Raw genomic sequence first — 14,546 nt, forward strand, 5'->3', positions numbered from 1 at the left:
ACCCCAAGGAGAAGGGGAATAGTGTTTATCACATTCAACATATTTGAACTTTTGATGACAGACCTCCAAATTAGTGATGTTCACCTATTTATATTTAAAGGCTGTCAGCTCCGCATTATCCAGGATCCAGCAGCTAAGCAGAAGACAAGAAAACAAAGGCCATTTAAAAAAGTCCAAACACTTGATTTCAGGAGCAGATACTTGCAATGCTCCGGCCCCTCATATGCATGGTGTCTCAAATAGAAGATGCCAAGGGTATATCTGTTCTTTTTACTTGATGAAACACAAAGGAGGTGAGATTTTGAGGCAACCCACAACATCTTTATTTATAATGAGCAACATGTGTAAATGTTTACTCCCAGACCAAAGCAATACCACTTTCTTCCTTCCTCTCCCCCACACATGAGTGTAACTTTATTATAAAACGATGGAGAAAATCAGGGGGAGACATCGTGGCTTTGAAGTGTTCAACCAGTCTGTTTGCATTACTGCAGTCAAAGACTGTCAAATTTGGGAACTGAGACAAAACATGTGGTCAGGTTGGATAACTCTCAATCCCCCCTCCAATTATTTTCTCAGATTCAGAGCTGCCGTCCCATCCTCTCACTGAGTCAGCAGGTAAACATGTGAAAATACTTTTAAAAGTAATGCTTCAATGATTGCAGTTTCCTAATTTTTCATTAACATTTTTTTTTCTCTCAGTTGGATAATTGACCAATTTGTATATAGGGCATAAGTCTTAATGATGTATAGATATAACGAGACATGAAGCTCACATTTTCTAAGCCAGTTTTCAAAATGAGTTAGACAGAGATGCTGGTAAAGCAAAATGTATAGTGCTGAAAAGTCATGAAGAAATATTACGTACCTATACCTCTACTTTCCGCTCCAGTTAAGTTATAAAAAAGCTAGATCAAGAGCAAACAGGAATGTATAATTTTCTATCCAATGCACACAGTAAGGAAGACAGCAATGGGGAGCAGAAATAGAAAAATAATCATTAAGCATAACAAGTACAAGTCAGCAAACAGCAGCATCTTAGGGTTACCATTGCAACCATACGATGATAACCATGTTTCAGCTGGTTTAGACATACTAGAAAAAAAACAACTCTGTCATCAAAAGATCAAATATGTTGAATGTGATAAACACTATGACTTGAAAATTCATTACATTTGCATTCTAAGAATTTGGAATTTCCAACTTGCAGAAGCACTCAGTTTCCGGTCTTGTTACATTTAACAAAAGCAAGACACTAACTTTTTCCCTCTACCCCTTTAGGTGACAGTAATATGCTCTAATTGGGCTTGGAGCTACACAAAAGGGAAGGGAGAGTTGCATTTTTGGCCAAAACACACATCTTTGCTAAACAACACAGGGCCTTTTAACTGGATGTTCCTTTGGTCCAATGAAAGCAAAAAAATAGCCTTTAGAAACAAAAACTGTAAGGGTGCTGAAAATGAGGATAAAATAGAGAGCTACTCTATCCTATAGGACTGGCCAAATGTTATTTGAAAACATGTACATTTGACCTTTTAGGGACACCTACTGTACGTTGTAATAGATTCATACTTTAGCTATCGTTTTACCCGATGCCCATTGTTAAGAATGGTAGAAGTAGTGTTGCACGGAGCCCACCTGCCTCACCCATCCTCACAAGCTTCTACAGAAGCATGATAGAGAGCGTTCTGACCAACTGTCTCACTGTGTGGTGTGGAGGCTGCAGCGCCTCAAACTGTAAGAATGTGAGAACAGTAGTAAGAACAGCAGAGAGGATCATCAGGGCTCCTCTTCCCTCCATTAAAGAAATTTCATCCCAGCGCTGCGTGTATCGAGCCTGTAACATCATCAATGACCCCTCACACCCCAACCATGGACTGTTCTCCCTGTTGCCCTGTGGGAAGAGACTGTGCAGCTTTCAATGCAGGGTCCAGCAGATTCTGCAACAGCTTCTTCCCCACTGCCATCAGACTGCTGAACTTTTGAAAAAAACTCTAAATCTAACACCAGACCAAAAGTACTGCATATTTGCACCATTTATATTAATGCTGTGATCTTCCATATCAATGCGTTTTTGCACCATGTCTTTCTCCCACACTGTTTACATTTGATCACAGCTGCACTTTATGGAATGGAAATGTTCTAAAAGCTGTACAAAACAAAATTTCATTTTTTATATACTGACAATAAAAGTTGTCTAAGTATAAAGGCTAATTTATACTTGGAAACTAGGTCATCTGCGTAGGTGTCGCGGTGAATGCATAGACATCCCTGCCCCCTCCGCAGACACTCTGCTGCACCTCTATCAAATTGTAGGTGACTGCAGACGGTGCCGCAGACAGGAGGTCTCTGAATTGTCAAATCTATATCCGCTCTACTCATGTGTATTTCCTGTTTGGTACCTTACCGGCTTGTTTAATTTGTTTGACCGCCATTACGGAAAACAACTAATGAAGTTGGACTAGCTAGAAGAGCGAGGTGCGTGAGAACGCTCAGACCCTTTTTCCACCTGGATTCCCGCTTTTTTTCGCCCTCATGTCCCTCCGTTGTCTGACAAACTTGCCCCCACTACCTCACCGCCTTGGCCGTATCTCAACCCACAGCTAGTTGGTGATTGTCCCTCTTGCGTTGTGCGGTGGAATTACATAGCACAGACCACGCTTCAAAATTGGCCATAAATCACAAATATCTGCGTCATACCTGCGACAAGCTCACTGCGACACACTGCTGCGGGAGTATAACCAGCCCTAAAGTCAAAAAAGCGAAGCTGGAAAGACTGTAACAGAATAAGGCCTAACCAAAGTGAATGTCCAAGTATTATGCAAGACCTTATGCCATAATGCTATCCAGCCTTTTCCTATTGCCCCACATCACAAATCAATAAGCTCCTAAAAAAAGATTCCTGCCAGCTCACCTGAGTAAACAAACAAGTAGCTATCAGGAAATCCTCCAGTTTGCTTAAAACCACAGAAGTGAAGTTGAAGATGCCATAATACTATTTTTAACAAACCCACTATCATTTGGACATATCAGTCAGCACTGCGAGGAACACATTCTTTGTTTTCTCCAGTGCTTTTAATACAGTTTAGTGTGATTTACTCTGTCAGAAACTCCATAAGACTCAGATGGAGGTCAGCTGGTTTTACCTAAAAGGACAATGACAATATAAGAGACTGAAGGTTGATATGTCTCACCAGGTAGTAAACAACTTAGGAGCACAACAGGGGTCTGTATCTAACCATTACATTTTACTCACATTACATGGTACGCATCACACTTTAATTACAGGACATCGGCAGGCATACTCAGATGATTCTGTTATCATGGGATATACCAGAGATGGACAAGAGATAATTGTAGATTTCTGGATAACAGGAAGATGATTGCTCCAATAGAACCTATCCAGATGAATAAGAAGAATTTTTTTTTTTTTAAATGAGGAACATCCCCTTGATCAGACTGTCATACTGTACAACAACAGAGAGTCATCAACTCAGTCCAAGACCCTAAGCAATTTCAGGAGACATCAATGTCTACAAAACATATTAAAGAAACCACTATAATATCAGTTAAAACAACATTTGTATTTCTGATCTGAGTTTAAATATGATAATATAAAATAAGATATGAACTCCCATAATCTCGTGTAGGATGAAAATTGAATAATTTACTGTTCATAATATATATCTCCTATACCCGTGCAGTTCACTCCAAGAACTTAACAAACCAAACAGAAAACAAGATCAAAATGTGTGTTTCCTTTCCCATTTGGCTCGGCATTAGATTGAGCAGACTGAACATCGGGCCAATCCTGCAGAACTGTAACCAATAAGTAGCCAACTGTGGAACCAGTGAATGATTAGCAGATTGACTGAGAGCAAAGAAACAAGCTCTATGCTTTCTATTTCTCTGTGTATCCACATGTTCATCCCCACTCTTGACTTCCCTTCTATTTCCTCATTTTATATTCAGCCTGGATCACAGCTAATATTGCAAAGGCCAGGGTGATGCACTTAATTGTCCTTAATCCAAGAAATGGAAGGAATGCAGGCCAATCATTATCAGAAGTAGAGATTTGTTTAGCTGTCTCCTGCCCAGGACGTGAACCCACAGTAGCACTATGATGGCCAAGTCCAGAGAAGTAACCACAAGAGCTCGGCTCGCACTGAGGTCTGGCCTCTCCCTTCAACAACCATGCTGTGGTCAACTGACCAGGAAGGCAGTGCAGGGGAAAATGACTAAAAATAAACACCATGCAATTTCCAATCTAAAGCTACGATCACAATCCAGTATTTTATTCAAAGAAGGAGAGGCATCTAGAAGCAGAGAGCATCTACTAGGCAGTAAAAGCTCACTTTCATAACCATTCCCTGTACTGTCTCTGCAGTGGCTACCCTGTACATTGTCCAAAATCCAAAAATTCCTTTAAAACCAGATGATATTTAATGGTGTCTATTATAAATCCTTTAATAAATTTATTTGGGGTCTCTCTGTGAAGGTATGTGACACTGAAGTACACCTGATGCATGAATGAGAAACCACAACAGTAATCTTAAATTCCTGTCAGGCAACAATGTTGGACAATGCATTCTTTTGAAAGTGGCCTTCTGCTGTGAAAACTCTTCAAAATGCAGACAAGAGAAAAACCTCAGCTCTGCATGACAATGAGAATGACAATTCAAAGGAGGAACCTGTACTTTACATAACATCTCATTTTACATAGTTTCTCATTACGGGACCAGAAGAAAATGCAGAACAACAATTGCCTCTGAAGTTTAAATTGGTAAAGTCACAGTCCAGAACTGGAATGTGACACCAGCAGACCACAAGCAGTATGACAGAGAACAGATTTAAGGATGCATGATACATTTTTATCTGACAGACAACCTTGGTTGTCAGGGCCCACAGCCCTTCGTGTTTCAGATGTTTCTCTACCACAGTAAACCTGTTTAAAATGACTATATTACTTTCTCAGCATGTCATAGAGAGTGGGCCCTGACAAGCGGCATTAGGAAACGCTGATCTAAATAAATTCACTGGATCCATGGCCTTCTGGTACGTTAACCCCCCATTTAGGGCTTAAAGTTAAGAACGGGGAATTTTCCCAGAAATTAAAGGTCAGATTCATCTAAAAAGTTTCAATTTGCATGTTTCCAAGCAATACAAGGCCTTGTCTATATAAAGTATCAAACTCACTGCGGATCCAGACATTTGAATTGAGAAAGCTTCCTGGAGGGGAAGTGAAACGTCTTCAAATATTGGAAACCAAGTCCAGTGGATTGTTTTTTTTAAACTTTTACGGAACATCTAAAAAGACTTAATTGATGGATGGCACTCTTGCAGTCATTTTGCGTATGTGCCGCCATGATGTTATTTACGTAGGCTCCGAGGGTAACTCATATGCTGTTTGGCTAGCGGTTCGCCATTATGCTGATGCACGAAGAAAGTACTCCTACACTTGTTTGCTGCTGCTGCTTTTTTTTTTTTTTTAGCTATTTGTTCACTCTTTTGTCTAAACTAGAGCATCGACTGCCGAAAAGAATCCTGACAAAAATAACCGTAAAAGAAAGCCTTTTTTCGATGTAGATGAAAAGAGGAGAGAAAGTAGGAGAGAAAGGCGCCGGCAAAGTGTGTGTTTAGGTGTTTCAGAGATGGCGTGCACTGAAGGAGCAAAAAGGTCTGAAAATGGATGTTCTGTTTGCAAAGACAAAAGACAAAGACAAACAGGACAAGTAAATGAAGTTTAATACTTTAGTAAGTTCTGTAAAAGTTGCAGCAGAAATAGTTAAAACACACTAACAAGTTGTAAATATAACTTGTAGTAATAACCCTGGCAGAGACCTCTTTAGGTTATGGAGATTTCATGCTGACTAGTTGCATCTTGGCACTTTGCTGCCTCTCTTGGTGAAATACAAAATTACCGGCGGAGGCAAGCTTAGAGAACTTTTGCGAAGGAGGGAGCACTGACGCATGAGCATGATTCAAAAATACACAAACAGCCATTGGAGATATCTTCCATGACAGAATCATCTGTCCTGCCTTTAAGACTCTTCCAGCCTCTGACATATTTTCTTATAGGATTTTAATAAATTCTATCTCACCAACTGTCCCATGTGTGTTGGTGATGCTGTCATTAACATGTGGGAATGGTAATTTCAGGGTAACATACATTCTATTGTCTAAAACATAGTCTACAATGATACCTACTGGTTTATCTGACCAGACCACCTTCCTGTATCAAATACAAACTTGTGAAAAACATAAATACTTGGGATTGTCTTTAAGTACCAACTTCCTTGCCACCCTCCCATTTGTGAAGGTAGTGGTCCCAAGACGGATTCTCCCACCAGAGCTGTGGATCTTCTGAGGGTGATGTGTTGCTTTGGGTTTTACAAGAATGCAACTGAATCTATATGAAGGCTATATTTTTTAAGCCTAATTGTGCGTTTATCATTATCTTTCCACATCTCAAATATAATCATTACTGTATGTATATATGTGTCTTTTGCAAAATATCAAATTAAAATAGATTGGTGTTTGATATTGTGGTGTAACAGAGATCATTTTGCTAAACACTGCAGATGCTAGAGGCTGGGAAAAGTATTGCTCACCGTACTTTAGATACTTTACAGGTAAAATAATGTTATTTTCTAATGTGCAGCACTGATCTCCAAACTTCAGCTTTAGAAACCGACAGTGACAGCTCAGAAAGAGCACATGTAAGCTGTCTGGATCCCTGGACACCATGTGTGAGCAGCACACTATTTATATCAGATTGACCTCTGAGCTCAGAGGCTGCAGGGTTGTTCAATAAATTTACAGGGTCATTCTTTAAAGACTGTGAATTATAGAACACCTTGCTTAAATGTGATAAGCATGTTATTTTGCTGACGGATGACAAATGATGTTACACTTAATCACTAATACCACAGGTTATAAATCAACAAGTAGACTTTTAGTACTATATTTCTTCTTAATACTAACATCTAACACAAAGCATCTCCATCAAATCCGTCAGAGCAATTTGCCATCTGAATGTGAGGAAAGTTGGTGGTAATCTAAAACCTCTCTAAAACTTCCTTCCACCTCAATGAAAGCAATCTTCAATAACACTAACCTGACAGGACAATAACAGACCTTCTTTGGATATTGATGTTCATGGCTTCCATATCAGATGAACACTCATGCCCACTAAAGTACATTTGGTATTGCCTCTGTGTTTTATATGACTGTAGAAGGTCAGTAACTGCTGTTTCTTTTAAAGGGTGCCTGAATCCACATGGTCTAACCAGAACGCCAAAACAAACATTTCTGAAGAAACGCATTGAAAAGACAGAGGGGGGAAAAAATCAACTCTCTCTCTTGGTTTCTTCATCAGGACCATTGCACTGTTCAAAAACTAATATTTATGTGACTTTAAACTGTTTAAAACTGGGTTTCATTTTATTAGAAAGAAGAGAAAATACAATTTTTGCTAAACATAAACAATGCATTAAGCTTCACCTTTGTGATTTCCTTCATGTTTAAGATCTGTTAATTGGAAAAAAGCTGTATGTTCTACACAACAATGCTTGTCAATTTGACCTGACTCTTGATTCTGCTCAGCTGAGCCTTTAGTACCAGTCCATATAAGAGGACCTGCTAGGTCGAATGTATGCAGTTTTGCATTTTCAGTACAGCCTCTCTGCTTCAGCAAACATTTTTTGTTTATGAGGACCAAAATAACAATTTCTAGAAGGTAAAAATACCTCTTGCATTAAAATACTTTACTAAAATGCAACATTTTGCCATGTTATGTTTGTAATGTTTACAAAATGAGCTTGATTTCTGCTGTTAACACTGTGACACTAAATGAAATCTAACACAAACATTGCCTTTAGAATTAATTTAAGTGATTTTATCAGAAAAAATCCTCTCTGCGCATAAATTTTGTTATAATCATATACAGCCAGAGCTGCAATCAAGTCCAAAAGCAAATCCATTTGTGGAAAGACTTGAAAATTTGTGTTCATACAATTCCAATACTTCATGTAAAAGGTTTTAGAGATACCAATATACATCTTGTACAGCATGAGGGGGTTAAATATTTTACTAAATTGGGGAAAGGAACACAAATGCATGCAAAAAATAAGTCTGCTTTTTTTTAACTTAAGATTCTTACAAGTCTACAAAAGATTTATAGATCTTAAAACTTATTTTTTTCTGTGTTTCAAATAAACAGTATGTAAAAGTGACAGGCCTTCAGTCTCATATCACTGAGAGTAACCAAGGGAACCACTGTTTGGGTTCATCAGCATTTCTGCTCCAGGTCACTTGCTCAATGATCCATCAGCTTGGCTTGGTTACCAAGTAACTCTCATCAATACACGCAAGGTAATTATTAATTTAAGTCAAAGTGTTAAGATGTATCTTATTGAAAAATAACAACACAAGCAATAAATCTTGTGCAAATACCTTGTGTGGGGCTTTGAGCAGCCTGTGGACTCCAGCTATCTGATTGATCAGAGGAATATCTTCCCTAAAGGTGTACAGAGGCGGCCTGGTGGGCTCTGGAAAATTAGTGCTGTTAAACGGGTCGGTGTCATCTAAGAACTGCACCCTGCATGTAAACGTAGCCATGATGTATCCATTCAAGGTGATATGAAGTGATCAAAATAGTGGATGCGACGCTGAAGCCTCTGACACAAGGCAGCCCACCCCCTCCTCCTCCTCCTCCTCCTGCTGGTCTGCGAACCACCGGCAGGTCCTCTGCAGTGGCGATCACCCGCACCCTGTTATCCCTGAACCTTTCCCATGAGTTTCTCTCAGAGCTGATGGGGCTCCAGCACGATAGGTCCGGTAGAAGTCGCTGATAGCCCGGGCTGGTCAGAGCACTGCGGAGACGGAAAGAGCTGCAGTATCCAAGGGCATTGCGGGCTGCTGAGGTGCTGAGGCAGACTGCGGTGGGAACTGCTGCACTTTGTGCCTGCTCTGCGAGAGCGATGCATAAACTCCGCCAGAGGGATTTAAGAGTCGGACCTCAGCCGGAGAACCCGCATCAGCTCATGTTACATATGCAACTGCGACCTCTAGTTTACAATATGAGAAGTGCACACAAAGGGGGGCCAAAAATGTCCTTTGAGTACCTTGAGCACCTAAAAACACCTGCATTCAGTGGCGGTTCTAGACCAAATGTACTAGGGAGCCAGGAGGGGGCCAGCGTGTTTTCATGGGAGTACAGAAAAGTGTTAAATAAAAAACAGGGCAAGGGATTCAAATACATTAAGATAGGTGCATTAAGTGAAATTTCTATTTAATTAGGTTTAATTAAAACTCTTTGTCTTTTTAAGTCAACATACATTCAGAATTTAGTAATTTTACATATTTTGACCTAATTTAAATTAAAATGGCCGTTTTCTATCAAATTTGAATTGGAACTCCAGAAAAACTAATAAATTCAGCTGTAAAAATGTGTGCTTTAAAAAAAGTTGTTTTGAAAAAAAAAACATTTAGCAGATAAATACTGGGATCCTATCTCAATACCACTGAAGCTATCATCTTTTTTTTATTAGTAAAACAGAATTTGTAAAAAAGAAAAAATAGATCCAAAGGACCTATCAGTAACATAACAGTATCAGTAATATCATCATTAGTATTTCTTTGGGTAATATGTCTTCAGTACAGTGGCCATGACATGAGCTACAGGGGCACTGGCCCCCGTTGGCCCCTGTCTAGAACTGCCCATGCCTGCATTAATGTAAATTGGAGCACTGCAGAGACGTTTATTTCAGAAATGTTGCTCAAAAAAGGAAACTGAATTTAAACAGATTTAAATGAAAACGAGTGACATATTACAAGAATTTACTTAAATGATTATGGCATGCTGCTTCTGGCTCCAACAAAAAAAGTATGTATGTTAAAAATGATATTGGTGCCTAAAATCGCATAGAAGACTCCTTATTTGGCAGAAAATGTTCACTTAGGCTACACACCTCACATAATGGTAAAATCATCAAATGATTAAGCATATTAGAATAAACCAAATTAAATAAAACACCATATAAAAACACTAGGACAGGTATTTCACATAGTCCGGTCTTATTTAAATGACAGGGGATGTAAGTGGGCTTTCAAGAGTGATTTAAAACGATCCAAACTTTTAGTAGATCTTTCATTGAGGGGTAAGCTGTTCCACATATTAGATGCAGGAAGAGCAAATTTTAAGTCTCCTCTGCTTTTATGTGTGGTTCTGGGAACCTGTAGTATTGCAGTATTGAGTATTTTATTTTTTGATCCTGTTGCCTGGGAAATGGAGTGGTCCTCAGGGGCGGGGCTAGAGAGCGGGCCACCCAATCATTGGCCACCCCTGTGGCCCCCCTACCATTTTTTTCCTCATAATACTGACAGTGGCAGCAGTAATATTCTCAAGTGATACTACAGTAATACTCTCAACATACAAAACATTTTAATTTTTCATATATTATCAATGACTTGACCACAAAAACACTGTGGTTAATTATACACATCAATATACTAACATGAAAGATGAGAAGTACAGAATTCATGCTCTTTTCAGAACTAGATTTTGTGTTATATGGGGTAAAGAGAAAGTCAGACTTCAGTTAAATCATAGATAAATAACTATTCTAATAAAAAAATCGTAAATAAACAATTTTTGTAGATATTAGTCCTTGTAAATATAAATTTTATACAGAATTATTATTGATAAAAGTAGGTAAGTAATGACGATGGAAAAGATGTTCGACCCAGAACTCAAACCTGAAAGAACTTTATCCACTATACCTTTTATCTAAATGGATGATTAAATATATGCGTATATTTGTTAGAAAAGGCTGTAGGAAAGTATAGTTTGTCTTTATTTGGAAAATATGGTTGTTGTGGTTTATTTTCCTGTTGGATCAGTATAGATTTACCCTGAGGTTCTGGCGCTGATCCGCTTTCGGCCACCCCTCAGTGTACATTGGTTATTGCCTGGCCACCCTTATAAAAATGTTCTGGCTACGCCTCTGGTGGTCCTGCAGAAGATATTGAAGGTTGGTTATTTAAAAAATAGAGGCTTCAAAGCCATGTCTGTGGAATCGTTCAGTGCTTAGATATGAGTTGCAACTGTAGCATTACTTATGTTAACACAGTACTAAACAGAGCCAATCTGAGAACCATCTCACTTATGACGTTGAAGAAGAAAAAGAAGCAGACTGCTGTTCAAGGGTTTTTAAGTTCTATTTTAAAGGCAATGCAAACCAAGTTCACCCGTAAGTGTCATTCAAACACAGGATAAATTGAAGTGCTTTAAGGAAGAAACAAAAGAAGAAACAAAAAACTAAATACATTAAACGCAACTAAAATGTCTCATAAAAATCTATAAACATTGATCATCCCTGGTTTTACCATTAGAGGGAATATTAAAGAGCTTCTGATGGACTCTCTGTTACAGAGTAAANTGTCTCATAAAAATCTATAAACATTGATCATCCCTGGTTTTACCATTAGAGGGAATATTAAAGAGCTTCTGATGGACTCTCTGTTACAGAGTAAAACATAATAAAATACAATAATCCTTTATTTGTCATTAAACTTGAAAGTAAATAAACTATTAGATACTATGACAACAAAAAAGTAAGACTTCTATATTTGCAAACATTGAGTTTTTTTTTTACGACACATCAGTTTTGGATATCTAAATAAAGTGATTATAAATATAATCTCAAAGAGGTAATTAACGCATCGGCATATTTCCAGCAAACTGCTTTACTGATGTGTTTTTTATCCTCATTAAGCTGTTTGTATACTTTCATTTAAAATAATATGGCACCATCTAAAATATTTTTCTAACACTAGATCATTTTACAAGAAAAAACCTACAACCTTTAAATAAATGACAGTTTGCCAACTGAACCTATGTAGTAAAGCATACTCTTTATTAATAGATGCAATGTTGTATGAAAGAAAATGGTGATGTAAATACACAGTTAGGTGCTGTGTGCAATTCAGTGTCATAAATACAAAAAAAAAGTTGCAGGAACTTGAACAGTTCAGACAGGGTACTTTTGACAAATTAAAAAAGTAAAAGGATGGTGTAACCACCTTTCTCCATTTTAACACTTCTGTCAGGGTGGGCTGGCCCGGCCATGCTTTATGCTTTGTTCTCAGTTCTCCTATTGCCTGTAAGTTTTTGTATTTTTTTTTTTTTAAACCTATTCCTATTAACTATACTGCTCCAAAATCTCTGTCTTCAGTTTAGTTCACTTCCAGTTTCACAAAATATGACAGTATTTATGGTTGTTGTCCTGCTTGAGGCTAAACCTCCACCAATGTTTCCTTTCGCAGCCACTTACAGCCTTTCTTCCAGGACTGCCCTGTATTTAGCTGTATCCGACTTCCCATGAACCATTAGACTTCCTTTCGCTGTTACAGACAAGGAATCCTTACCACGAGATGCTAGAACTACAATGTTTAGTGACAGGCTAAACAGGATATTGGATAGTGTTACATTTTTTTCTCCTCTAACTAGATGTTTTGGAGATATACATTTAATTGAAATTATCTTTTCTAAGGGCTACTCTCATTTATTTATTGTTTAATGCTTTGTGTCTTTATCATTGTTGGTAATGTGAGGAAAACCAGTAGATGAATCAAAATATTTTTTGTTTTTGACTGACATTAGCCAAGGTTCTTCAAAAGATACCTGGTTTAATTCTTATTTCTGTCAGTTTGAGTAATTAAAAATTCATCTACAGTACAGATAGTATTACTCTGCAATCTGTTTCAAGTGATGTTGTAGTCACTACATGTAAAAGAAGGCAAACTCAAAGGTAAAATCTGATCTCTCCAGCAGGTGTCACTGTTGTGTTTTTGACAACACTATGAAAAGACAGTACGAAAAAGAAATGCCTGAAGTTTATGCTGTAACACTAAAGTCTTTGTGAGCAATTCATACTGTAGTAATAAAAACAGTATATTAGGTAAAGGTAATTTATCAGCACAATAACATGCTTAAAGTGTTTATAACTTTTTGTTTGCTATTATTATTTGTTCAACCAGGGGCTGGGGTAACGGTAACAGATGAGGGTGAGAGTAATGTTGTTTTTTACACCTTATATTTGTCACAAAATATGTTCTGAGATGTTTTTAAGCATTGGAATATACCTGAATACTACAATTGTGTAGTGACTTTTAAATGTGCAGGTAAATGTGTAGGTATTGATTCAAAACCGTTTTTTTTCCACAATTAAGGAAAAATATTTGGAGTAATGATCTGATGGAGCTCCATGACGTTCACTTGGAGAAACAAGAAATATACATTCTCCTTAAACTGGTTTATAATGTAAATCTAAGTTAGATTATAACCATTTATATATATGTATAAATACACGTTTTTTTATTTTGCATGACTCTATGCTGACAGCACTGCAAGAGACATCAGGAGTTGGATGCTGTCTGTTGGCTTGTAAGATCCTTCCATCATCGAGACCACCATCTAGAGCTTCTACTTGATATGAATCAATGCTTATGTGGACATGGACCTTAATAAATTACATGTTGAATTTTTTAGTTTGATGAGGATATCTGAGGTTCACCTGGATGTTATAATTTAAAAAATAACTGTACATTAGTTTTTAGTGGTTAGTGAATCATAAATGAATCATACAGCTAAAACTCAACTTCAGACAGATGTAAGTTTGTTAAAAAATGAAATATCAAATCAACTTTTTAAGCTGAGGGATTTACTTATGGTTGGACAGCACTGGAGGTAATGGAAGAACCAGTTATGTGCTCTTATCACTGCTACTTGATGGACTGAAGGTGTAGTACAGTTTCTCTTCTTGTTGCAGCCCTTTTAGAGGAATAGGAAAACGCCCTGATGAATTACCCAAGATTCCTATTGTGTGGGAAATACAATTCCTGGACCTTTAAATTCCAAGGGTTTTAGTGACTGCATTCATCAACATTTTAAGTTTTTGGTCCCTTCTACTTTACACTTACTTTTCTGTTTTACTTAAAGCATTTTATGAGGTTTAAAAATAAGATTATCCAAGTTCTACTCTGTTGGATGTGATGAAGTATTTGATGACAACACAGACTGTCATACAGAGCATCTAGGGTGCGAGCTCCTCTGCAGTTCTACAGTTACTGTAGTAAATGTCTTTTATACTCAAGGACAGAAGAAATGTATTGGCAAGACAAAACAAACGGCCTCAAAAACACATTTGAGTCTTGAATTCCTTCTACCCAGGAACCAGATGTGGTTAATTTATACCAACCCTTAATCACATTCTAGTTATAAAGGTGTAGTACAGGTAGAATAAAATAATAAAAACTGCTAAAAGAATACTATTTTTTTTCATGAATAGAGAAGTGGTCCTGGCAACATTGCAAAAGTATTTGCACCATTTAACTTTTCAAACTTTTGCCACATGTCAGGCTTCAGACATAAATACATAAAATGGTAATTTTTTTGAAGAAGCAACAAGTGGCGCACAATCATAACATGGAATCAAACTTATTTGGTATTTCAAATTGTTTTAAAAATAAAAAAAAACTGAAGA

At 37.6% G+C, this 14,546-nt stretch overlaps 1 protein-coding gene across 1 annotated transcript in view; it reads right to left on the minus strand.

Moving 5' to 3' along the window:
* LOC107080989 (FH1/FH2 domain-containing protein 3-like) overlaps positions 1 to 8,969 on the minus strand; it is a 20,891-nt gene extending 11,922 nt beyond the window's left edge. The window contains exon 1 of the mRNA XM_015369232.1: positions 8,455 to 8,969. Coding sequence (XP_015224718.1) covers positions 8,455 to 8,619 — 165 coding nt within the window. The 5' untranslated portion in view covers positions 8,620 to 8,969. The remainder of the gene's footprint in view (positions 1 to 8,454) is intronic.
* Between the last annotated feature and the right edge of the window lie 5,577 nt (positions 8,970 to 14,546).

This window comes from Cyprinodon variegatus, unplaced genomic scaffold, assembly GCF_000732505.1.
Source record: "Cyprinodon variegatus isolate N-32 unplaced genomic scaffold, C_variegatus-1.0 Scaffold2, whole genome shotgun sequence".
NCBI lineage: Eukaryota > Metazoa > Chordata > Actinopteri > Cyprinodontiformes > Cyprinodontidae > Cyprinodon > Cyprinodon variegatus.